Source organism: Psammomys obesus, unplaced genomic scaffold (assembly GCF_907164565.1).
Source record: "Psammomys obesus unplaced genomic scaffold, mPsaObe1.curated_primary_1811, whole genome shotgun sequence".
Classification (NCBI taxonomy): domain Eukaryota; kingdom Metazoa; phylum Chordata; class Mammalia; order Rodentia; family Muridae; genus Psammomys; species Psammomys obesus.
Window position 1 is genome coordinate 1,178,923 of NW_026590598.1, and position 27,079 is coordinate 1,206,001.

The 27,079-nt window shown below is 38.6% G+C and overlaps 1 protein-coding gene across 1 annotated transcript in view; it reads left to right on the forward strand.

The window, feature by feature from the left end:
* The window catches only part of Bmpr1a (bone morphogenetic protein receptor type 1A), a 93,592-nt gene that overhangs the window by 62,504 nt on the left and 4,009 nt on the right, over window positions 1-27,079 (forward strand). Inside the window, exons 4-11 of the mRNA XM_055607994.1 lie at window positions 2,758-2,920; window positions 4,742-4,844; window positions 11,446-11,542; window positions 11,697-11,796; window positions 14,893-15,037; window positions 18,696-18,888; window positions 21,177-21,474; window positions 26,168-26,343. Of these exons, the coding sequence (XP_055463969.1) occupies window positions 2,758-2,920; window positions 4,742-4,844; window positions 11,446-11,542; window positions 11,697-11,796; window positions 14,893-15,037; window positions 18,696-18,888; window positions 21,177-21,474; window positions 26,168-26,343 (1,275 nt within the window). The remainder of the gene's footprint in view (window positions 1-2,757; window positions 2,921-4,741; window positions 4,845-11,445; window positions 11,543-11,696; window positions 11,797-14,892; window positions 15,038-18,695; window positions 18,889-21,176; window positions 21,475-26,167; window positions 26,344-27,079) is intronic.

Genomic DNA, 27,079 nt, shown 5'->3' on the forward strand with positions numbered 1-27,079 from the left:
TACCTACCTACCTACCTACCTACCTACCTACCTACCTACCTACCTACCTACCTTTGAATGCTATTCCTTCTCAGCATTTGTTTTTATTAACAAATACTTACTCGGGTAAATTTCTTTTCTGTCTATTAAGGATAAGAAACTTGGGGCTGGTAAAATGGCGCAGTGATTAAGAGCGCTTGCTGCTCTTCCAGAAGACCCTGGTTCAATTTGCATCACCCATAGGACAGCTCACATAGGGTTTGCCTTAGACCTGAGACAATTCTTCTTCCTTCTAGTTCCAAGAAATCTGACACGCTCACACAGACATACATACAGGCAAAATACTAGTGCACGTAAAATAAAAATAATAAATAATAATTTTTTTCTTTAAAGAAAAAAGTATAAAAAACTTAAGGTCATTAAAACTTAAGTTATGGGGTGGTGTGATGCACATCTTTAATACTAGCGCCGGGGAGGCAGAGGCAGGGAGATCTGTGAGTTGGACGCCAGTGAAAAACCAAAGTACGTACGTACGTACATACATACATACATACATAAAATAAGAATCGAGTTATAGCATCTCTAGCTCTTACATTCTGTTTTCCTGCTGTCCGTATATGCATATGTGTTATTTTTCTTATTTTACCTTCATCGGTATTCCTAAATTTACAGTTGAGTTCACATTACTAAACCATGTTATATTTATAGTGAAATTCATACTTCTCTAATCCTTTTGGCTCTAGCTCTTTTGGAAGGGCCAGGTTATTTTACCTGAAAATTTAAGTGTCATGTATGTCATTACTTGTCATTTGAGGCTATAAACACTAATGCAAGATACTGGTTTTATTACATAAGCCTTTGGCAACATTCTGATAGTGTGGTCTGGATTCAAACCAATGATTGTGCGAGGAAAGGTAGATAACAGAATTTGTTTCATGTTTTCACAGTTCCCTTAGGTGATTAGAGTTCTCTGGAAGGTGATTAGCAGCTCCCTTTTCACAGACGTTCAAAAAAAAATTTTTTAATGTTAGTTACAAGTTTTGAAGCAAAGTATTGAAGAAGACATGCCCCCATCATTCTGAAAGCATTAGAAATTATGTCAGCCTTTTCTGAAGTTTCTCCCCATATTATACATAGTAAATTGTAACTGTCACACATAGCAAGCTGGAGATCTGTTTGAACTCCTTGGTGCTGTAGGCATATAGGTTAGGTTTTCAAGGAAGACTTACTTATTCTATACTGAAAATTAGCTTACTGCTCTAGGTACAGATCAGAGCACACTCTGGGCCTCGAAAGCTAGTCCTCAGCTGCTAGTATTGCAGACTTCAAACTTAAGATGTCAGAACCCTTGGTTCTTTTGTTGTTAGTTTTTTTTTTTTTTTAATTGTTTTTTTTTTTTTGGGACAGGCTTGCCTCTTAACTCTTGAACCAAAATCACAAGAGTTCTTACAGCTACCTGGGATCCCAAGCTTAGCTTTTCATACTTTTCCATCACCTCAGTATGTCTGCAATCCTTCATAGTCTTCTGTAGTCTCTCCCTCTAGCCACTCTAGAACTCTTCTTAGCAACCTCCTAGCTGTAGTTGTGATTTTTGGTTCAAAACTTAGGATTGGCCTTTTTATTTTTAAAAATTCATTATGAATGCCTCAATGATAAAGGAGCCTGGGGCAGTTGTGAGGAGTGAGGCCTCCGGAAGCTGGGTTGTAGCCTCAGCAGTAGCAGTGGTTCCAGTGGTCACTGTAGCTGGTGTGGAGTTTCCTCGGAGGAATCTCTGGAGTGTTCAAAACAGCCAGTCTGACAGAGTGACAGCACTGCAAGTTGTTAAAGAAAGGACTGTTTATTTGACAGTTCTTCTCTCAAGGCAACGAGGCACCAAGGAGGGGTCTGTCAGCTGATAGTCAAATGGCTAGCTGGCAGTTTCAAATAGCTTATTTAAAGAAAAAGCAAAAGACTAAAGGGCAGTTACAGTAGAGAACTTGTCCTGGAATTAACACTCAAAGGTGTTTAGCAGTGTAGTGAGAATTTTGGATTTTTGGTCTTTGAAAAACAAATAAGAATGTGTCTTCTTTTTAATCCCAGGTGTTGGGGATATGTATGAGGCTGCTTCAAAGCAGCTTACTATGACTTGCCTCATGCTCTGGTTTTGCCAGCCTCAGGTAGTTTCTGTAATTGTGTGACATTTGGAATTCTGGGGACTTTTCAGAGGGTATTTAAATGCTAGGGCCTTGTGAAGTGGTTTGAGTTGTTGATTGCTGTTGGTTGTAGTTTGTTAAATAGTTGTATGCAGGAAGAAATTAAATATCCTCAACAGCGAAGATCAAACTTGCTCTTCCTCATCAGCTGGAAGTGGTCCAACGATAGCATTGCTTCCTTTCCTCTCCTTTTTTCTCTCCTGTCTAGTGAAAGGGAAGAAGAAAATGTGTGGAAAAGGGTGGAAGAAAAAGGAACCCGTAAAGTAGCAAATGCTGGTTACATACGAGTGCTTAGCTCTTTGCCAAATACCTTTAGGGAAAGAAGTTCTTCCTTTCTATCTTTTTTTGTCATTTTTGTTTATCTTTCACTAGTACAAAATTTGTAATTGGGCCATCTCCGTGTATCCCTCAATATTTGGAACAGTAGTTCTGTATATAGTTTATAAATTGATACTATATGAAATTTATCTTTAAGGTATCTTAACAACAGTTATTATGGTAAAGGAAACTTAGCTTTCTTTATTAAAGATTATAATTAAACAACTTTTCAAGAATGATTGTTCATAAATCTCATTCTTTAATGCAGGGCAGAATCTAGACAGTATGCTCCATGGCACTGGTATGAAATCAGACTTGGACCAGAAGAAGCCAGAAAATGGAGTGACTTTAGCACCAGAGGATACCTTGCCTTTCTTAAAGTGCTATTGCTCAGGACACTGCCCAGATGATGCTATTAATAACACATGCATGTAAGTATTTGGTGTAGTCCTTAAAGGCTAGATAAAAGTACGCTTGGACAAGTTTTTTTGTTTGTTTGTTTGTTTGTTTTTTGTTTTTCCCTTTGTATATTGTATCTTTCCAAAGAAAGAAAGGATTCTTCGCTTGAATGTAGAAATAATGGTATCTATCATTAAACCATTGCTAATTATTAGTTATATCATGGTACAGCTTTTTTATTTGTTTGGAATTTTGAGACAGGGTCATTCTACATAGACTTGGAATTCACTATGTAGACCAGGCTGGCTTTGAACTCACAGAGATCAGAGTGCTAGGATTAAAGGTGGGCACTACCACACCTGGTTTAGTTTTCCTTTTTTTATTGACTTTTAAAATCATGAACCTAATGGTGCACATTGTAGAAAAATGTTTTCTCTTTTGTAGATTACCAAAAAGAAAACAGTATTTACTCACTGGCTCCGTAGCCAGTAGCAGTAGAGTATAGATATACAAGGTGATACTGTGATAATTTTGTTCTTTTTCTCTGCTCCGGTCCACATTAGCTGTATATGACTTTTCTTTTTCCTTCTTAGCTTTGTATTATCTATTCAATTCATTTACAGATAGTCATGTAACTTGAGTTCATATTTGTTAAACATGTTTGTATTGTACATGTGTGTATGATATATGGGTAGGTTTACATGAAGAGATCAGAGGACAACTTGCAGAAGTCTCTTCTCTCCTTCTACTATGTAGGATCCAAGACTGGAACTCAGATTGTCAGTCTAGACAGCAAGCAGTTTTACCTGCTTAGCCAACCCATGGTGCATAATCCATGTCTTGGGGCACATTGAAGAACTATAGATTCATTTAGACCCACCCCCCAAATGTATTCAGTTCAGTCAATAATTATCTCCTTGTTATAGAATTAATAATATAATAATGGAGGTTTTCTGTATAATAATGTAGCTTTCTGTGCTCTTTGAATAGACTAGATATAATTTATAAAATATGATGTATTAAATTATTATTTATCCTTCCTACATTTGCTAAGGGAAAAACTCAAGGACACTGACATCAAAACTTCATGAAACATAAATATATTTATGTAAATGTCTTAAAAATTATTCAGACCGTCTCTCTGCTTTCTGTCACAGTCACTATAAAGTAACTTTCAGAATCTGAGTCATCTGTTCTTCCCAGATATACTTTCTTGTGTCATTAGGATCTGCTGAATGTTTCTCAGAAAGTCATATTTTTATCTCCTACCATATACATGTAGCACGGGAGCATGAGTAATTAGCAGAACAGTTACATAACAGCATAAACATGAAGCATTTTAGTAAAACCTTTCCACTTGACAGAGTTCTCAGAGGCCCTCTAAGTTTCTTAGTTTAAACACACTACCTTTGATTTAGCATAAATCTAAATTGGTTTTGCTAATAAATCATATGAGAATACAGTTTAAATTTTAAAAAACAAGGTATTGAAGGCTGTATTCATGAATTCATGTATCTTTAGTTCTTTTGTATGTCTTTTAAAAAGTTTATATTCAGTTATTTAGGTGTGTATGTTCTGTACATGTGGACACGCCAGCTTTCCAGAATCAGTTTTTTCCTTCCACTGTTTGGGTGCTTGCAGTCAGACTCTGGGCTTCAGACTTAGTGACAAGTGCCCTTAACCACTGTGTCATCTCTCTGGCCTTTTTATTAGACAGAGTTTCTGTAGTTCAGGTTGACTTGGAAGTTAAGATCCTCCTGCTTTGGCCTTTTGGGTGCTAGTGTTTTGACTGTATACCACCATGTTGTTTCCTTCTGATAGGAAATTGTATTTTTTTTCTCTCTCTCTCGTAGAACTAATGGGCATTGTTTTGCCATTATAGAAGAAGATGATCAGGGAGAAACCACATTAACTTCTGGGTGTATGAAGTATGAAGGCTCTGATTTTCAATGCAAGGTAAGATCTAGTTTGTAACCGTGAAATAAAGAGGAGTAGAACTTCATGAACAGCGTTGAGTCCCCTAGCAGACATGGACTGCTCTTAGTCACAAAAACAGATTTGTTGAAGAAAACCTGACTTGTCAAGTAATTGTATTTTACTAATTGAAGTTCCTGATTGCTTTACTTTTAAGTTTTGAATCATCACAGATTGTGGTTAATGCAAAAAGTGACAGTCACATTTATTTGTAGAGTGTAAGATTTATTGGGAAGACTTTAAGTCATGGACAATAACTTTTGTTTCCTATGCCAGCACTATTAAATTCTTGTTTCAGTATGTGGTGATTTGAGTAAGATGTCCCCCATAGTCTTGGGCATTTGAATACTTGATCCCCAGTTGTTTGTAATGTTTGGGGTGGTGTAGGTCATGTGACGTTGTTGGAGGAAGTTTGTCGTTGGAGGCAGGCTGTATGGTGGATAAAATCTTACCTACTGCTGGTTTGCTTTCTGCTTGCCTTTGAGATGTGCGTGCTTAGCTTCTGTCCCTGCTGCCATGCCTTTGCGCTTCTGTCATGGACTCTTAACTCTCTAGATCCACAAACCCAAGTGAACTCACTCTCCTGGGAGTTTCTTTTGGTCATGGTGTTTGATCATAGCAATAGGGGAGAACTAATACAGAGTTTTTCTGTGCAGCTACTTGAAAAGAGCAGCAGCAGAGAACATTTTTTCAGGTTTTTCTAAATTATGTGAATTTCTTAAGAGATCTCACCTTTTGAAAAACATTTATACTTTAAATGTGAACTGTGTCAGGAAATTAATCCCATTCTGAATTGGCAGGCTTCAGTGTTAGGTTTATACTCAAAGTCATCAGGCAAATGACTGAATGGGATTCTGCCTTCTGTCTCTCTGGTACAAACAGACCTGGTTTCTCCTCAGAATGAAAGCCTTTTAGTATGCGAGCAAAACTGTTTTCATCCTACTTCTATCCATCTTCTCAGCTTTGGGGGAAAAAAAATCTCATAGTGTCTTCAATTATTTACTCTCTAGTGGTTCAGTGTAATACAAAATCAAGTGTGGTACAAAGCAGGAAAAAAAGCCTTTTTCTTCTTCTGAATGCAGCCACATGTGTTTTAGCAGTTGTGCTGTATTCTTGAAGAATTGGACTTCAGTCACCTAAACCCTCATGTTTTTGACTTTCTCTGTTTCCCAGCCACACCTACCCCACTCTTCACTCTTGATGTTGGTCCTTTGATACAAGTAGATGGGAATGGAATGGTTTTGTTACTTGTCCTGTATTTGTGAAATTGTAACAGCACATTAAGATTTGTTCAGATTTGAGAGTATTTGTTTCTTCCAGTTTTATGCCATTAACATGTTATTAACTCTGTGTGCCTTTTTAAACCACTTTTAAAAATTCAAGGAGGAGCAGTGGTTACAGGCTCTAAGCTGTAACAGTATTAACAAGTACCCTACAGACTTCTAGACTAAGTTGGTCCCAGACTAAGTGTAAATTAGTTTGCAAGTTTACTATGTCCAAACTCATACGCTTTTCACATAAGAACTGTGAAACTTTGAGCAAGGCACTTACTTTCTTTAGTATTTTATATAACAAATGAAATGACATAGTGAGGGCTTAGTAAATGTTAAAGTTTACCACATCTTGAGCAGTATCTGGCTGTGTTACCCATATCCCTAGGTGTGCACAGGCTTATATGGTAGTAACTTGGGCACATAGTTTTAAGATCTACACTTGGTTAGTTTCTTTTGTTAAGTACTCTTCTGAACAGAGTTCTCAGGTTCCTTTTCTTTTTCCTTCCACAGTCGCCCTTCTTTTAACCTTCCAGTTAACAGATCATGGGCCTGGGATGTCAAAAATCTGAAAATTCTACACAGTACTTTGCTTAGCACTGAAAATATCAGCAAAAGGGGTTTGGGGATGTTGAATATATTGGCATGTTAGGTGGCGTTCAGGTTTTTTGTTTGGTTTTGCATTTATTTATTAGAGTATGTACACCCAGTCATGTGTAGAAGTCAGAGAACATGAGTTGAGTCTCATGTCTCCTTCCACCATGTGGGTGCCAGGGACCTAACTCAGGTTGCCAGGCTTGCATGTAAGCACGTTCATCCACTGTGCCATCTCCTTCTACCCTTTTTAAAATGATGCTTTAAGTTAAATTGTTATATTATTGTGCAGTGGGGGGTGGGGGGGAGTAGGTATTGCTTGGGAAGCAGAGGCAAGTGGAATTCTTGAATTTGAGACCATCTTGGTCTACAGAGCGAGTTCCAGGACAGCCAGAGCTATACAGAGAAACCCTGTCTTGAAAAACAAAGCAAAACAAAATTTAAATTGTTAGATTATTGAAGGTTATTTTTTAGTGCTTTGAGATTTTAAGTATATGTTTTGGAAGGACTTTACAGAATAATGGAGCACTGATACAATAAACTGTTTTCTTAATTAGTATTTTACTCCTGATCCAAAATGGGGTGTAGGAAAGGGCAAGAAAAATAGTAACGAAGTTAATTCTGAAATTTGTCCTTATAGGAATTAGTATATTATCCATGAATTCAGTGACAAGTTTTTAAATCCTGTTTACCACATCAAGAAAAGCATTTCTTATGTTAATGTTTTTTAAAGGATCTTAATGTAATTTTAATATAGGAATAATTAAGCTTTAATATGTAAAAAATATTCAAATAATTTAAATACACTTTTTTTATATAGGGAATTAGTTGTTAAAAAATACAGTGATGCATAATGAGTGTGGAAAATGTTGAAGGGAAATATGAGTTCCAGTATAAAATTTCTAGTTATTAAAGAAGCATTTATTCAAGATATGATAATTAGGACTGGAGAGATGGCTCAGAGGTTAAGAACACTGCCTGTTCTTCCAAAGGCCCTGAGTTCAATTTCCAGCAGCCACATGGTGGCTCACAACCATCTATAGTGAGATCTGGTGCCCTCTTCTGGCATGCGGGCAGAATGCTCTATATTAAATAATAAATAAGTCTTTTAAAAAAAGATATGATAATTATCTGAGTGTGGTGACACCTTTAAATCACAGCATTTAGAGGCAGATGCTACAGATCTTTGAGTTTGAGGTCCACCCAGGGTTACATAGTGAGACGCTGCTCTCAAGAAAGAGAATTGGTATCAGATTTTTATATTGTTTATTTTCTATTTAGTAGACCAAAAAATGATGTAACAAGTCTGACTTAGAGTGTCATTATGTACAGTGAGCCAGGATTTATTAGTATATTTTTAGTTGTGCTTAAATTTGTGGTGAAAACTTTTAGCTGTCATCCTAAAATATGGGAGTAGTATATTTTTAAATTTTACTTGAACTGGGTTTGGTGGCACATACATTTAGTCCCAAGACTCAGGAGACAGGAGACAAGCAGATCTCTGAGTTTGAGGCGAGCCTGTTCTACACTGATTCCAGGCCAGCCAGAGCTGCATGATGAGACTTTGCTGTCTCACCTTGTCTCAAGGAAAGGAAGGAAGGAAAACCAAATCTGAGAAATAAAATTTTACTTAAAGGAGCTGGACCAGTGCTTTCCTGACTTCTCTATATTTTGATAAACTTCATTTACCTTAGTTGGGGTTATTATTGCTGGGATGAAACACTGGGCCAAAAATCAAGTTGGGGAGGAAGGGATTATTTGGCTTATACTTCCATGTTTTAGTTCATCATTGAAGGAAGTTAGGACAGGAACCTGGAGGCAGGAGCTGATGCCAAGGCCATGGAGGGTGCTGCTTACTGGCTTGCTCCTAATGGCTTATTGTGCCTGCTTTCTCATAGAATCCAGGACCAACAGCCCAGGCATGGCACCATCCATTGGGTGCCATTGGGCTAGGCCCTCCACTGTCAATCACTGATTAAGAAAATACCCTGAAGGCCGGCCCACAACACAGATCTTATGGAGGCATTTTCTTAATTGAGGATCCCTCCTCTCAGATGGCTTTAGCTTGTGTCAATTTGACATAAAAACTGTCCAGCACTATCACTATCACAAACTACTTCTGATCCTCAGGCATAGTCTCATGATCTCACTCTTGACCTCTTCTCAGGGCTAGGTATAGATCAGAGCACATATAAATGATTCCCATATGCTTCGTGCTCTTGCTACCTCACTGTTTACCAGCACTGTCCTGTCTTGTTCTTGTCATCCTGTGGAGGAGTTAATTCTCAAACTCTTCATGCCATTCCTTGTCATTTGGCTTCAGTGCATTCTCAGAACTCTCTTCTGCCCAAGCATACAGGGTTTACTCAAGCCAGACTCGACCATTTCATAACTGCCAAGTAAATTATTCTCTGGGGTTTTAATTTATTTATTATGTGTGTAGGTGTTTTTTCTGCTTGTATGTCTGTGCACCATGTACATGCAAGTGCCCAAGGAGGCCAGTGCCCAAGGTGTCACATCCCTTGGAACTGGAGTTACAGATGGTCGGGAACCACCATTTGGATGCTGGGGATCGAACCTGAGTCCTGGAAGAGTATCCAGTGCCCTTAACTGCTGAGGTTATCGTCAGGCTTCCCTCCTCCTCACCCCCATAGGATTTTATTCCTACCTTAGTCCACAGATAGGTAAAATGACTTGGGTGGAGAATGAGGATATGGAAGAGTATAGGAAAGAGAAAGCTATGTCACCCCATTCCATAATCTAGATACTGCTTTATATATATTTTTTTAACCTGCTGTAGACTTAACCCATGCAATAAGGTAAGCCTGCTGATAGCTTATTTGTGGTAAAGGCACATCCGCTCTGAAAGGCTGCCCAAAGTTTTTTGTCTTACTCAAGACTCTGGAATTCATATCATACATCCCAGAGAAAGAGGAAATCAATTTATTGAATGTTTTCTATTTGAATTTAGTTTGCTAAGTATTTAGTACATTCTATCTTAATGCCTGTAAGGCAAAACTTTCTATCTAGTGCCTTCCGGAGGAAACTAAAGAGAAATTAGGTTAGGGTCGCAAAGGGAATAACTGGCAGAGCTAGAGGGATTTATGCTGATTTTTTTTTACATTACACCGTACACCTTCTCTGTTGGGAAAACTCTTCTTTCCCTTAAATGAAGTCATATGACATATGGCTGTCTAGTTTCCCACACTTACTGTTCCAGAATATTACAAGTTATACCTGTCTTTGAGGCATCCATCATACTTACAAGTATCTGATCATCCTAACTCACTCTAGTTAGGAGTTGTGAACTCACATGACTGTCTACATGACTCTGGAACATTAATGGCCACTGTCTGTTTTGTAGTCTGCGTTTATTCTTCTAGTCATCCTTGATAGAGAAGACAGATGAGAAAGGAATTGAGAATCAGGTCTTCATTATCCGTTATCTGCTGTTATGTGGGCAATGAATGACCCATGGCTTAGAGATCTTTGGCCCAAGATTGCCAAAGATGTCCACTCTTTGTTTTTCTTTCACTTTAATCTTCTGCAAGGCTATATCTTCCTGGGACTGACTGCCTGACACTTCATTTATTCATCTTTAGTTATGCAATCATTCTTTCTTTTATGCTAATTTTCTCTAGATATGGGATTGTTTCAAAGTTTGCAACATAAACCCTATCATATCTTTCTTTATGATAACTTCAAAGGGAAATTATTTTAAAAATTAAAAAAATCAGTTAAAATATAAAATTTATACATTTGGAATGTCTTTATTGACTGCCTTCCCAGGTAGGATTTCAAGCCTTAGACTTATGGCCAGCCTTTTAAGGTAACACCTGATTATACTGAGACATTTCCATTCTGGCCATCTGATATTTAAGAGTAACATGGCTAATTTCTGCTTACATTCTTGCTACCTTCATAATGATGAACAGGCTCTTTCTATTTATATTTTGGTCCAGAATGGTATTTTGCTCAGGCAGTGCTGAAATGTCAACATGTAATCCCTCATATCTTCTTTCATGACTAAAGTCTTTGTGCTTGTTTGCTGGTCTTTTCAGGCATACTTTCTATCTGGTTGATGGTGTGCAATCACCTCCATTAACCAGCACCCCCAACCCACTTGACTAGAAAACCTTCTACTTTGTAGTCCGATCTTAAGTCTCACCCAGATCTTATTACTACTATGATTATATTTTTCATACCAGTTTATGAGTCTAATAAAATACTATGTTTTCTAGCAAATAATTACTTTATTCAAACTAAAAGCAGCTAGCTGAATGGTGGCTTAAATACAGTAATGTTTAAGATAAAAATTAGTAAAATTCTTTGTTTCTCTATAATTTATAATCTCATGTTTTTATCCACCTATATGATCTTAAGGAAATTGTCTTATAATCCTGTTTTCAAAAAAAATTTAAATTTTCAGTAATTTTGTTGTTGTTTTTGTTTTTTGAGACAGAGTTTCTCTGTGTTAATAGTCCTGGCTGTCCTGGACCTCACTTTGTAGATCAGGCTGGCCTTGAACTCAGGGCCTCTGCCTCCTGAGTACTGGGATCAAAGGTGTGCGCCACTGTGCCTGGCTAATATTTTTTTGACCTAAAGTTTAGAGATCCTTTTCTCCAACTGAATTATAAATTAGATCTGCCAATACTAAAGATGTTCATAGTCAGTTTAATATGTCAAGCCCTTTAATTTTACCATTACTTTTCTTAAAGGATTCACCAAAAGCCCAGCTACGAAGGACAATAGAATGTTGTCGGACCAATTTGTGCAACCAATATTTGCAGCCTACACTGCCCCCTGTCGTTATAGGTAGGTGAGCCCAGAAATGTCCAGGCTGATTCTCTGTACTTGTCAGTAACAATAACCAAGCTACCTAGAATTCAGTGTAATAAGTTATTCTCATCCTCATTCTGTAAGATGCAGCAGAAAAATACTATACTTTACTGTTGACTGTCATTCTCAGGTCCATTTTTTGATGGCAGCATTCGATGGCTGGTTGTGCTCATTTCCATGGCTGTCTGTATAGTCGCTATGATCATCTTCTCCAGCTGCTTTTGTTACAAGTAAGAAGATACTTATATACAGAACATCGTTCAAATATTCTATATTCTCAATCTTTGTTTGTTTGTTTGTTTGTTTTTTAAGCCAATGGGTAAAAACCACTGCCTGCTGTGTGCAATTCAGGTATTGCTAATTTATATTCTCTGGTTATAGCTTTTCAACCGTCTTATGACTTCCCTATGAGGAAGAATAAATTTAACTACCAATTAAATTTTTTTGGTACTAGTTCATTTTCTTATATTTAAGAATATTCAAGGCTTTCTTGTTTGTAGAATAGTGAATTTTGTTGTGTCTGAATTTTTAAAATGGATTCTAAAGTAATATAACTTGTTTTCTGGTTTAATAATTTGGGATTTTTCAGTGAAATGGGATTATCTATGAAGCAGGTTAGTTATTAATCCCATAAATAAATCTGTATATAAAGACTTTTATAGTATGGTGAAGCTGTCAAATTTAAGAACCTGGAGGGAAAGATAAATTCAGTGAGTGAATTTGATACTGGGTTGTTAGATAGAAAAAATGAAATTGGGACAGTTTCCTACTTTGAAATATATTTGAACCAGATTAGTTTAGAACTGTATATTCATATGCATAGTTTGGAAAGCCTTTTTGAGTCTGCCTCAACTTGGAAGCAATCAAGGAAGTAAGTAAAACATAAAGTAGTATCAGCTACATAAAAATGGAAGTGTTTCGCCAAAAACCCCACAAGAGTTTGGAAGATGGAACAAATGAAAAATACTGGCAGCTAACACTGAAAGTGATTGTTTTACACATAAAGAAGAATCTATAAATCAAAAAGTATAATTCAATGAAAAAATAGACAAGTTGATACATTTTTAAAAAATAATTATGTGTGGCTTTCTGAACTTTTTTTTTTTTTTTTTGAGACAGGGTCTCACGATGTGACCCTGGCTAGCTTTGAGCTCACACTATAGATCAGGTTGGCCTCAAGCCCATGGAAATTTGCCCCTGCCTCCCAAGTGTTAGAATTAAAGATGTACACCTCCATTCCCAGCTGCATGACTCTTTTTAAAAAGAAAATAACAATAGTATTCTCATTTTTCATCTCCTATATGTACAAAGACCTGTGTTTGTGTGTGCGTGTGTGTACACATACGTGTGTGTACCCACCCAAGTGCAGGCCAAATCAGTTAACTTCCTCTTTCTCAGTCATTCTCCACTGTAGTTTTTGAGACAGCTGCTCTTACTAAACCTGGAAGTCACTGTTGTGGGCTAAAGGGCTTGCCAGTAAGCCTAGGCATCCTCCTATTTTTGCCTCTGCAGTGCTGGGATTACAGTTACACCCAAGTTTTTCGTGGGGGCTGGTGTTCAGACTTGGGTCCTTATGCTTCTGACAAGTAATTTACTGACAGTCATCACCTTAGCCCGTTTTGTTTTTCAAGACAGGGTTTGTCTATGTAGCCCTGATTTTTCTGGCTGTCCTGAAAAATCACTCTATAGATCAGGCTGGCCTGGAACACAGAGATCCACCTGCCTCTGCCTGTGCCTCCTGAGTGCTGGGATTAAAGGCATATGCCACCAGGGCCAGGCTTCAAGATTTTTTTTTTCTTTCGATAAAAATAGCAGATTGAGAAGTCAGCCTGAGCTACAGAATGAGGTACTGTTTCAAAACAAACAAAAAATTTATTTTGAAAACAAACAAAAACCAATTTATCAATTATTAGGTGAGGCGTGATAATGAAAACAGAGATATGGGTAACATTTACCAATTTAATGGCCTTGGTTTCTCAGCCAAGCCTGTATCTTATAAACCAGAGAGGATTCATAAGGCAATCTGTGTAACATGGGAGAAAGGACCTAAAGATACTGATTGGAGTTAAATGAAATGGCCTAGGCAGATTAAGCCTATTATATTAGTGACTCCTGAAAGTCTCTTGTAGTAAACACTGATCCCTGGGAGAAGGAAACCAAGGAGTTAAGAATTAAGAATGCCTGTGCTTCTGGCTGAAGAGTGTTTGGCTTCATGACACAGAGAGGGAGCATAGATACAGCCCATCAGAGTCTCAGATGAGAAAATATAGGTCAGAGTCTGGGGAAGATGGCATCAGCTGTGTGCATGGAACTAGAGAATAGATGAGCCTCACGGGAAAAGATGAGTTCTGCAGATGACCCTATCCAGTATTCAGCATGTTCATGTGAAAAACCACCCAAGACTGGGAAGAACATCTGAAATGACTGGAGGAAGCAGTATTAGTGCTCACAGAAAGCTGGGAATGGTGTCTGTCTATCTTCGAGAGTTGGCCTCAAACATAGGCCTTGGTTAAAGTACTTGGGTCTTGCCTCAGTGGCAGAGAATAATTAGCCCTGGACTAAATGTGGCTGTGGTCCCTTTTCAAAAACAAGACCCATCTGGGCATGTGGTGCACATCCTTTAGTTCCAGCACTCAGGAGGCAGAAGTAGGTTGATCTTCAGGATCTCCAAGTTAGAGGAGCGCTGGTCTACATAGTGAGAGTCTGTCTTAGAAAACAAAACAGACAACTGAAGGTTCATGCTGTTTTCAGTTTTGTTCTGTGAAAAGTAACAAAGTAATATTTGGAAGAATACAATCAAGTGATAAAAACAACAAGAACATACACAAATTTTAAGAGTATGTATGTTTATCAGTATAAGAGATAACATAACTTTCTATGCTGAGTATGCTTTCAGATTTTTTAAAGAGATCTTATAACTCTAATGCCATGTTATGTGCTGTGGAAATGGTGATATTTAGGGGGTTATTTAGCTTTGGTTTTGAGAATAGAGTCTTAACCATGTAGCCCACACTGGCCTTGAATTCAGGATCTTCTTGCCTAACTCTCCCTAGTAGCAATACCACTGGCCTCTGGGGTGGGGAATGTATTCCCTTACTAATAAACTATAACCATCTCTTCATGTTAGCATGCCACACAGTATTATATCTCATAAACTCAATTTCTACTGGACTATAACAGAATTTTTTTTTTTCCTGTGGTGAAGATTGATTAGGCTACAATTCTGCCTGAAGGAATGAAACAGTGTGGCAAGAATTGAGGCTCAGAGTGTCACAGTGTTCCAATTTAAAAGTTTTAAAAGTAGATTGTTTTCTGTCTTTTTAAAGACATTACTGTAAGAGCATTTCAAGCAGAGGTCGTTACAACCGTGATTTGGAACAGGATGAAGCATTTATTCCAGCAGGAGAATCTTTGAAAGACCTGATTGACCAGTCACAGAGCTCTGGCAGTGGATCTGGACTACCTTTATTGGTAAGCCAAAAGCTTCTTATAAATATAAATGTTTCGTTGATACAGATGTGACATCATGGATATGTGGGCATCTTAGTCATTGCAGATTAAGAAGTAATAGATAATTGTTTGTGTGTGTGCAAGATGAAGTTAGTTAAAAACAAGAAATGTGAACCAAGGAAAATAGGATAGGCAAGATAAAGCCATAAGTACAGAAGTATAATACTGGGCTGGAGAGATGGCTCAGCAGATAAGAGTACTGTCTGCTCCTCCAGAAGTCCTGAGTTCAATTCCGAGCAACCACTTGGTGGCGCACAACCATCTATGCTAAAATCTGATTCCCTTTTCTGGCGTGCAGGTGTACATGCACACTCATACATAAAATAAATTTAAAAAAATATTTTTTTTTAAGTGTGATACTTACAGTAAAGGCTAGGATATAGGTCCTGTGCAAATGCAGGCTAGCAACATATTTTGCTCTGAGCTTTTTTCTCCCTTCCACTTCAATGCTGGAGTTTGAGCCAAGAACCACAGGAATGCCAGGCAAGCATTCTGCCAATAAACTACATCCTCAGCACTTGGGTTTTGAGACAAGGTTTTACAGAATTCAGGTTGTCCTTGAACTTGAGATTCTTCTGCATCTGCTTCTGTTTCCTAAATGCTGGAATTACAGGCATGAGCCACCATGCCCAGCTAGGTGTTCTAAGTATTTTAATAACCAACTAAATAAAAACACAACTGTAAGATTCCTTGTATCTTTAAGATTAAACTAATTGGCTGAGGGAAGTATAACTTTTAGGTCTAAAAAGGGTTACAAAATAATTTTAATGGATGGGTGAGTAGGTCGATAGATGGAGATTATCAGCTTCAGGGATGGAGAATAGCCCTCTGAGGCAGCCCTCCTAATCACAACACTACATTTCCAGGTAGGTTTTTAACTGTTTAATGGCATTACTTGAAAGTAAATATTTAATGACAGTTTAAAAATGTTTAAAGTAATCTGTGATAGAATTGGAAAGGTGAGAGTAGAGCTACCTGTGCAGATTGTATGATTTTAAAAATACATAAAATGTAAGATTCCTATAAATAAACATACTGCAACCAATGCTTATCAGTTTGTAGAATACAAAGTCATTATTTCAGTTTTACTGAATTTATAAAATATACTGGCAACACATATCTGGAAACTTAAAGTTAAGAAGTAGGTATCATTTAATTCTGAAATAATTCTGGAAACTATGCAAATTTTATACAATGAAAATTACTAATTGTTGAAATTAATGGAAACCTAAATAAATGTAGGTAGATGTGTAGCCTGTTTATGGATTGAAGACAATGCTATTATGGTATCAGGTTGCCTACATTGAAGGGTTGTTTCATTTCAGTACAAATAGAAGTCAGAGCAGACTTTCACAGAAATGGATGAACAGACTTATAAAAAATACAGAGGACTAGGTGAACTCAAGTTGTGTGAAAAGAGCACTGTAGCAACTACATGGCTTCTGGACTTACTGTAAAGCCACACTAGTGTGTTCAGCGGGACAGAGCAGAGCCTTGGAAGGGACACTTATTACCAGAGTTGTATGTGTGAGTAATTATCTGTGTACCACTTGCGTGCCTGGTACTCAGAGGCCAGAAGAGAATGCCCAATACCCTAGAACTGGAGTTACAGGTTATTGTGAGCTACCCTTAGGTTCTGGGAATTGCACCTGAGCCCTTTAGAAGAGCAGCCAGCGCTCTTAACCACCGAGCCATCTCTCTAACCCAATCAATTGATTTTATTTTATATATAAATTATACTTTATCCTGACTTAAAAACATTACAGAGAGAGTATGCTAAGCAATGCATGATATAAGCCAGTTGAGCTTTGCTTCACTCCAACCTTAGATGCACTTCCAACCAGAAAAGCATGCTCTTTTTCATTTACAATTACTCATCGTCTGGAAGTGAACGATGAAGTGTATACTATACTTCAGAACTACCTGTATTCTGAGCCAGGAATAGAATTCAGGCAAAGGTGTGTGTATATATTAAAAAAAAAAAAATTATAATTCCGACAAGTTCAGCTATGGGGGAGGAAGAGTAAAGATGTTAAAGCTAGACAGACAAATAGCACTCTTCAGAAAATTGGGTCTGCAGCAGGAGCCTGTGAGAGGAATAAATGAATGAATTATAAAAAGTTGGAATAGAGCTTGAGAATTTGTTTGGAGGTTCCAGCAGGGGAGCAAAGCTGCTTCTCTATCTGGGGAAGTGTTGGGAGGAATCCAGTGGAGTGGTGAGAGGGTGAGAGAGGAAGAGGGGATACCTGCCTGGCCATCAGATCAGATGAATTAACCCTGGTGATCAATGGGGTGACAGATGGTGACAGATGTTATGGCCAGATCACCTCACATTCTGAAGATTCTAAGAGCCAGAAGTGGTGGATGACTCCAAGGAAACAGCATCTTCCGGACATACAGGACCAATACACATATGAACTCAGAAACTGACTACATGCACAGCTTCAAACAAGACAAACCCAGCACTGAGGAGGAAAAGTAGACACATAGTTTCACCTCTAATGAAAAAAGATCTAGCAGGAATTTGGGAAGGGAAAAGAATGAGCAAAATATGCTGGATGGAAAATTTAATAAAAAAAAAAAAACAAAAACTGTTGGAATAAGGGAAGTGTAGGTAAGTAGTGAAAACTGGACCTGGATCAAATATTCTAGCCTGTGGGGTTTTTTTGTTTGTTTGTTTGTTTGTTTTTAAGATTTATTTATTTATTTTATATGAGTGCTCTATCTATCTGCATGCCAGAAGAGGGCAGCAGATTCCAGTATTGATGGTCGTGAACCACCATCTGATTGCTGGAAATTGAACTCATGACTTCTAGAAGAGCAGACAGTTTTCTCAATCGCTGAGCCATCTCTTGAGCCCCTCATCTAGGATCTTAAAGACTGAATTGAGGGGTGTAGTAATCATTTAGATTTTTCTGCATAATAAGTCACCCTGAATTCAGTGGCTTAAAGCTAAAAAATTATTTCTCATGGTTATGAGTCCTGTCAGGAAGTTTGTTTCCTAAACTTGCTTAGCTCCTGAGTAATATACATTATAACAATATATACTATATTGTTATATAATACATTATATAATATATAGAGCATATTATATAATATATAGCATGTTCTACATCATGCTGTATTGTATGTATAATGTGTATATGTGACATTACATATACTACATACAGTATATACAATATAGTATACATATATACCATACTATATGTGTACACACACACACATATATCTTGTGATTAGGATTAGCAGCTGACATTGTGCTTCCTGGGAGCAGAAAGAAGGGGTGAGTGTGATACACAGCATCTGTGAGGTCTACTTTTTATACATTTGCTATTCTGATGCCCCAAAGAAGTCAAGTAACCAAAGCCCAAGTGTGTAGGGAAGGAGAATCCTCACAGGTGGCTGTTAAAATTTATCCCAGTGACTAACCTGTATGTGATTTCAGAATACATTGTTCATTGCTGTTTTTAAATACTGTAAATTTAAATGTTAGTATATTTGTATTAGAGGTACTTGAATATGCCAGGCTTTTTAATGGGATGACGTATCACAGGCCTTAGTTAGCCTTAATGAAGTCTTTTCCTCAAGAGCTCACAAACTCTACTTTTTTTCTGTATAGGTTCAGCGAACTATTGCCAAGCAGATTCAGATGGTTCGGCAGGTTGGTAAAGGCCGGTATGGAGAAGTATGGATGGGTAAATGGCGTGGTGAAAAAGTGGCTGTCAAAGTGTTTTTTACTACTGAAGAAGCTAGCTGGTTTAGAGAGACAGAAATCTACCAGACGGTGCTAATGCGTCATGAAAATATTCTTGGTGAGTATCCTTTGCTTTAATAAGTTCTTTATTTCAACAAGGCTGTTAGGGTTCGCCTGCCATATGCATGTTGATTTAAATGTTTATGTAGCTGTAAGAACACCCGTAGAATTCTCAGTGGACTAGCACACAATCCTGAATGCAAGAGAGCATTTCACTACTCTAAACAGCTTTGAGTTACAAAAGGATAGTAAAAGCTGGTTTATTGAACTCACATAATAACGGAAGCCAAGTCTTTTGCAGAAAATTTCAGTGCTTTTCTAGGGTAGCTTTAACTGCAGCAGCCTCTTTTCTTTGTCGTTAGAAGAATGCAATGTGTAGCTTTAATGTAGTTTGTATGCCCAATTACACACACACACACACAGTCATGTAATAGTTTAGGTATCTGATCAGTAGAGTGTATAAACAAATCTAGCTTTTCTGAGTTTTCATTTCAGCTGCTATTTCATTATCTTTTAATTTGTAAAGTACATTGCCCATTGCTAAGTATAGACATTTAAGTTCATTTCCTAATGCTACTATAAAAAATTGCTATGAACTTAAAACATCAGAAGTACAACTGGGTGTGGTGATATACACCTTTAATCCTAGCACGCAAGTGGATCTCCCAGCCCAGGGCTAGCCTGATCTACAGAATGAGTTTCAGGATAGCCAGCGCGACAGAGAAACCCTGTCGGGACAGGGGTGGGGAGATGGCCCACTTGTCGAAGGGATTGTCTAATAAGCAGAGACCTGCATTTAGAACCCACTTAAAGAGTGGCATGTGTTACACTACAAACTACAATATTTTTAAGTTTATGTGTGTATGTTGTGTGTGTTCAAGAAGGTCACAGTGATGTGAGGTATGAAAGGTAGAGACAGGTATCCCTGGAGCTCTTGGACCAGTAACCTAGCTACCTGGTGTGGTTCCAGGTTGCTGAGACACTCCAGTCTTGAGAGGTGTGAGGTGCTAGAGGAACAACACTTGAGGTTGTCCCCTGAATGCCACAGGTACTACATGAACCTCTGCATATACAGAAGGAAAATAATGAAATGCTCCCCTCAGCTGCAGGATCTAGAATTTTAAAATTAGGCTCTTGGCAGGGTCATGCCCTCTTTGAAGGTTTCTTCCTGGCTATAGCAGTCTTTAGTGTTTGTTGACTTACAGACAGTCCTCCTTTCTATCCCTCATGTGGTCTTCTCTGTGTCTGTGATCACATTTCCGTTATCTAGGACACTGATCAGTAAATTTGGGCTCAGTCTATATCATGCACAACTTCATGTAAATATGATTTTACCCACAAAGATCTTGTTTCCAATGTAACTTAAAGTATCAAGTTTTCGACTTGAATTAAAAACTTCTTTATTGGGCATTCATGGGTAGGGATTTTGGTGTTTTTATTCTTGTTTTTCTTGCTTGTACTCTAGCTCTAGTAGCCTCAACTTGTGCAGTCTCCTGACTGTCTCTAGAGTACCGGGATTACACTAGTGTGCCAACACTCCCAGGTAAAGAGCCTTTTCAAGAGAGAATCAAGGTAACTAGCACTTACAGGTTATTGTGTATATGATTTTTTTCTTAGTCATAATTATTATCACGCTATTATTAATGTTAGGATTATCATAAATTAACTGTATGTATTGGCACATGCCTGTAATCCCAGCACTCAAGAGGCTGAGTCAGGACAATCACAAGTTTGAATACAGAGTGGATTACATGGCAAAACCCTGTCTTTAAAAATAAATTTAAAAGTAAATTTGGACTAGAGATAGCTCAGTGGTTAAGAGCACATACAGTTATTTGCAGAGGACCTGAGTTTGATTCCCAGCACCCACATTAGACAGCTCACAACTGCCTGTAACTCCGCTCTGACACCCCTCTGACCTTCTTGAACACACACAACATACACACATAAATTTTTAAATACTTGTAGCTGGGTGTGGTGGCACACACCTTTATCCAGAGGCAGGTGGATCACTAAATTTAAGGCCAGCCTGGTCTACTAAGCGAATCTAGGACAGCCAAGGCTACATGCTACACAGAGAAATGCTGCCTCGAAAAACAAAACAAAACTACAACTGTGTTTGTGTGTGTGTCTGGAGAGAGAGGGAGGGATTTATTGTAAAACTGTAATGACATGTATAAATCATAGGAAATGAATTTTGGTTGCATATTCAAGACATTTGCCAGTCAAATTAGGATAGTACTGTCTGTACATAGTAAGTAGTTCATTTCCTGTACCCTGTTGTGCATCTATAATTGCCTAGTGTCTCTGAGGACAACTAACCTTTTAAACTCATTAACTAAACAGGTTTTATAGCTGCAGACATTAAAGGCACTGGTTCCTGGACTCAGCTGTATTTGATTACTGATTACCATGAAAATGGATCTCTCTATGACTTCCTGAAATGTGCCACACTGGACACCAGAGCCCTACTCAAGTTAGCTTATTCTGCTGCCTGTGGTCTGTGCCACCTCCACACAGAAATTTATGGTACCCAAGGAAAGCCTGCAATTGCTCATCGAGATCTGAAGAGCAAAAACATTCTAATTAAGAAAAATGGAAGTTGCTGTATTGCTGACCTGGGTCTGGCTGTTAAATTCAACAGGTAAATGATTCTTTGTCCAGTTTGGAAGTTATTTTACTATCTAACAGGTATTTATACTCGAGTTGTTTCCGAGATTTTTGTTTGTTTTTGTAGGTTTTAGAGGGATTATTGGGGATTGAACCCAGGATCTTATGTATGTTAAGCCACTAAATCACATCTTCAGCCTCTGTCAGTAATTGCTGATTTCCTGTTTTTCATGCTTTTATTTCAGCTTACCTGTACTTGGACTTTTTGCACATAGAGTTGTCCATGTTACATATGAAGTAACTTGTGACCTAAATAACGGGCATGAAGTTTGCTTCCAGTTCCTCTGTATTAAAAAAGGCTAGCATAAAGCTGGCCAGTGGTGGTGTGCACCTTTAATCCCAGCACGTGTAGGCAGAGGCAGGTGGATCTCTTGAATTCCAGGACAGTCTAGTCTGTATCATGAGTTCCAGGACAGCCAAAGCTACACAGAGAAACCCTGTCTCAAAACCGAAACAGAACAGTAACAAACAAAAACAACCAAAGGTTATCATGAACATTGTTGAATGAGTTTTATATATTTATGCATACTGTTTTATTCTTGAGCACTTGCAAAAGTATTTGTTTTCGTTATGGAAATCTAGAGAAGGGAGGCTTGGGGAAGAGATTCCACATACTGTGGCATATTGTAAATGATGCTTCAAAACAGTATAGTGTGTAAATTTATACTCATGTAAATCTGAGGAGATAATTAGGCAATTTCTTTTACTATTGTCAGTTTTCTGAAACAAATAGAACTATAAAAATTTTAAGGAACTGTTGAAGCAATTATAATGTAGTTTAAGAGTAGAGCAGGTGTTTCACATTTCAGAATTCATTTAAGACCACAAAATAAATACTAGTTGCGAGAATGGAAATATGGCTTAGCAGTTAAGAGGACTTACTGCCCTTGCAAGGGTCATTATCTAGCAGCCACATTAGGTTCTCACAACTACCTATGAACTCCGCAGGCACACATACATGCACTTAATTAATTGACAAATATTTTGTTGTTGTTTCTTTTGAGGCTGGAACTTACTTTGTCACCTGGGCTCGTTTGGAACTCTGGACCAGGCTGACCTTGAACTCACAGTGCCAAGCCAGTGCTAAGATTAACCATACCTGACGTACGTGTGTGTGTGTGTGTGTGTGTGTGTGTGTGTGTGTGTGTGTGTGAGAGAGAGAGAGAGAGAGAGGGAGAGGGAGAGGGAGAGGGAGGAGTGGTAGTTGATACTGTATGGGCCATCTAAATCTCCGTGATCAATAACAGTGTTCTTTTTATTTAGCTTTGTTGTTTTTTGTTTGTTTGTTTGTTTTGTTTTTGAGGCAAGGTTTCTGTGTATAGCCTTGGCTGTCCTGGATTCACTTTGTAGACCAGGCTGGCCTCGAACTCAGAGATCTGCCTGCCTCTGTCATCCAACTTATATCATTAACTTTATTGTATATGATGGTGGACAGTGGTCAATAGTTTTATACTCCTTTAAAAAATAAGTAAGGTCCAGTGAGATGGCTGAGTGGGTAAAGAAATTTGACAACGATTGCATCCTGCAACCCAAATGTTGAAGGAGAGAACTGAAACCTGCATGTTGTCCTCTGACGACCACACATATACCCTCCTCTTGCACAGGCGGATAAAAGGAGGGGAAGGGAAGGAAGGACAGAAGGACAGACGGATGCCACAACTAAGTGATACTTAGGGTTAGAAAGATGACTCGTTAGAGCAGTTGCTGCTGTTCCTAGCCCTCATGTGTGGCCCACAATTACCGATCTAAGTCCAGCTCCAGGGGCTCCACTGCCCTCTTCTGCCTTCTGAAGATATTTCACTCCCATAGCACACACATACATGAACACAAACAAAAATAGATCTTTCAAACAAACAAAAAAACAATCCCTTGGTCTTTGGCACACATGTGTGTGTGTAGAGGGTGGGGGGTGTTTTGTTTTTCAAGTCAGGGTTTCTCTATGTAGCCCTGACTGCCCTGGAATTGACTCTCTGGACCAGGTGGCCTCGAGCTTATATCTGCCTGCCTCTGCCACCAAATGCTGAGACGAAAGTGTGCCACCACACCCGGCTTTACTTTTTATTTTTATGTGTATGGATGTTTTGCATGCATGGATGTCTATGTACCACATTCATACAGTTCCTGTAGAGGCCAGAGAGGTCATCAGATCCCCTGAAACTGGGGTTACAGGTGTTGGTGAACCACTGTGTGGGTGCTGGAAACTAAAACCTGATCCACTAGAAAAGCATCAAGTGCTTTTAACTGCTAAGCCATCTTTCCAGCCCCATTGTTTTTAATTCATCCTTATATGAGTTTTCAGGACTTAGAAAAATTGAAGCCCAATTCTTGCCAAGATAGAACACGAATAGCTTCTAGCATATTTCTTAATAGAGTCCTTGTTCTCTGAAACTTCATGATCCAGGCCTCCACCTTCTACATTTCTTTCAGCATTCTGATCTTCCATACTCCTACCAGTAAGCCCAGTAAGCTCTGCTGTCAGCATTCACAGCCTACTGAACTCTTCCACATTCCTCCCATAAGCCAGTACTAAAGGCATATTAACCACATTGTTTATCACAGCAACAGCCCTACCCACTTCTTTCTCTCTGTGTGGTATGTACTGATATACAGAAACTAGAGGAGGACCTCCAATGTCCTGCTTTTATCATTCTGTTCTTTTCTAGAGAAAGGGTCTCTCACTAAACCCGGAGCTAGGCTGGTGGCTCGAAGCCCCAATGAACCCTTTGTATCTGCCCTCCATAGCACTGGGGTTACTGGTGGGCACATGGACACACCTAGCTTAATTGCAAGGAATTTGAACTCAGGTCTTTGTGTTTGTGTAACAAGTGTTCTTACCTAATAAGCTGTCCTTAATTGTGTTTGGTGTCACTGTGACAGAATACAACAAAAGCAACTTTTGTCCGTTGCCTTTAATGGCTGAGCCTAAGGAAAGCAACCGTTAAGGAAGGGAAGACTTGTTTTGCTTGCGCTTTCAGGATCCATCATGAAAGGGCAACATTTGATAGGAATGTGAGGGAATTGGTCACATTGGACCTGTCGTCAAAAGGCAGAGAGTTGAACGCCAATCAGGGGTCCCTTTGCTTTCTCTTTTTTCCATTTTTATTCATTCTGGGACCCCAGCCCATGGGATTGTGTCACCTCAGTCAGGGGGATCTGTCTTTCCTCCATTAAACTTTTCCAGACACTCTCAGACACCCCTCCCCCTGAACTTTTTTAGTTGCTTCCAAATCTAGTCAGGATGCCAATGAAAATTAACCATCAGAGATGATTTATAACACAATACCTTTTATCAATCTCCACTGGAAAATAGTTTTCAGAACCTCCCAAACTTAGGGGCATAAGTAACAAAACATTCATGTCTTTAAGTCTAAATTCCGTCCAAACCCCAGAAAACTAATAAATCATTTATTACTGATTGACTATTTATGTAGATATTACTTTGCTTATAATATGACTAAGTAGATTGGATCCATTAAAAATAAAATTTAATTTTGTATCCTAAATGCTAAGCTAATTGTGTAAGAATGGTAAAAAGAAATGATTCTTCTTTTATTTTTATACTGTATTTTTCTTATATAAAAGTCTTTTTTTTTTTTTTTTTTTTTTTTTTTTTTTTTTAAGATAGGCTCACATGTAACCTAGGCAGGCCTGGAACCAGCTATTTAGCCAAGGATGACCTTGAATTTCTTCTATTCCTGCCCCTACCTCATCAGTGCTTAGTGTTAGGACTATAGACATGGATCACCACTCTGGGTTTATGTGGTGCTGGGGATGGAACTCAGGGCCTCCTGTATATATACAGACAAGTACTGTAGCAACTGAGCCATACCGTAGTCCGGTATTGTTATCTTTTGAGCATTGCAGAACTTCCTTGGTTACAGATCTTCAGCTGAACTTACGAAAGGTATTTGTGTTAATCCAGTTTAGTGTGAAAAAGTCAATGTTAGTTATTTGTGGCAGAAATGGTACCACGGCTCAAAATAACTGTCCCAGACCCTGCTGGTGGTGTTGTGTAATATGAAGCATACAAAATAGATGAAGGCGCTAAATTTTCTAATGCATCTGTGTTGGCATTACTTTTTATACTATATTATTTTGGTTTCTTAATGCCCCTTTTTCCCATCTCCATCTCAATCCCTTCCAACACCCCAACACCAGGTAGCAGAGAAAAGAGGTTAGCAGCCTGAGAGGCCAGAGTTCTCTTTAGGTACTTCCACCTGGCTAGGGTCATTGGGTTCCTTGTAGAAAATTCAATCTGCATTTCAGGATATCTCCCAACTTCTTGTCAAACTGCATCAATAGCAGTCAGGAGCAACGGGAGAGCGCCAGCAACCTCTTCTTTCTTGGAGCTTCCCTCTCTCTCTAGGCTCTGGCATTTATTTTTCTCTCCAGAGTCCTCAGATTTAAACTATCTGCAGCTGGCAAAGAGCCCTTCTCAGAGCCTGCACCAGGCAAATAGTTTGCTGCTGTGGACATTCTGAATCAGTCCCATATCCTACACCTGGGATCAAAACAAAATCATCCTTACGTCCACAACACATCTGGCCTCCAGAATATGTGGTAAAGAATATAGGAATTTATACATATTAGACAGAAAACATATTTATATGTACAGACATGAATGGTTGTTGGCTCTCAACCTGACCATTGTCTTCCTCCTGTCTTAGTGACACAAACGAAGTTGACATACCATTGAATACCAGAGTGGGCACCAAGCGCTACATGGCTCCAGAAGTGCTGGATGAAAGCCTGAATAAAAACCATTTCCAGCCCTACATCATGGCTGACATCTATAGCTTTGGCTTGATCATTTGGGAAATGGCTCGTCGTTGTATTACAGGAGGTAGGAATTTGAATGGTGTTTCTGATTATATTTGTTCACTTGTCATTTTAAAAATAACTACCTAATTTTTCTGTCACCTATGTCAGGGTTTTCCAAGACCACCCTGGATTCTGTGATTTCACTAGAATTACCCTAAGACTTGCACATAGTTGTCTTTACTGTTCACATACATTTCAGTATTAAAGTAAGATACCCAAAGTTATTCAAGGGGAAAGGTGCTGAGCATAATTCAGAAAAACCAAGAGAGGTTCCAACAGCCCTCTCCAGTCTGTTCAACAGGACATGCTTAGCTCCTTCCTCAGCCAGCTGCGATGGTGTGAGGTGTCGTCATCCAGAGAAGCTCCATCTGTTTGCTTTGTGCATTTCCTTTGCTGGCATGTACGAGAACTGTAACCACCTCAAAAGAAAGTGGGTGTTCGGCATAACAGCAGTGTTTGCACTGACCATCGGCCAGAGACCCGTGCACTAAGACGTGGAAGGTGGCTGAGCCTATGGAGACATAGGCAGGGGCTGACCTAGCAGTCTCCTTTTTGAGAGCCGTAGTGGGTGTGCTTTGTGAGTTGCTCACAGATCATGGTCAGTCTTTCTTTTGCAGCAGAGGGTAAAGAAGTTCCTACACTTACTAGTAGGAACAGATAAGTAAATAGACATTTACACTAAACATTTTAAGGAAGTCCTATTTCTTCTCTTTCCCTTTGTTTTCATTTTGCTTTTTAAGAGTTTCATTATTTGTAGC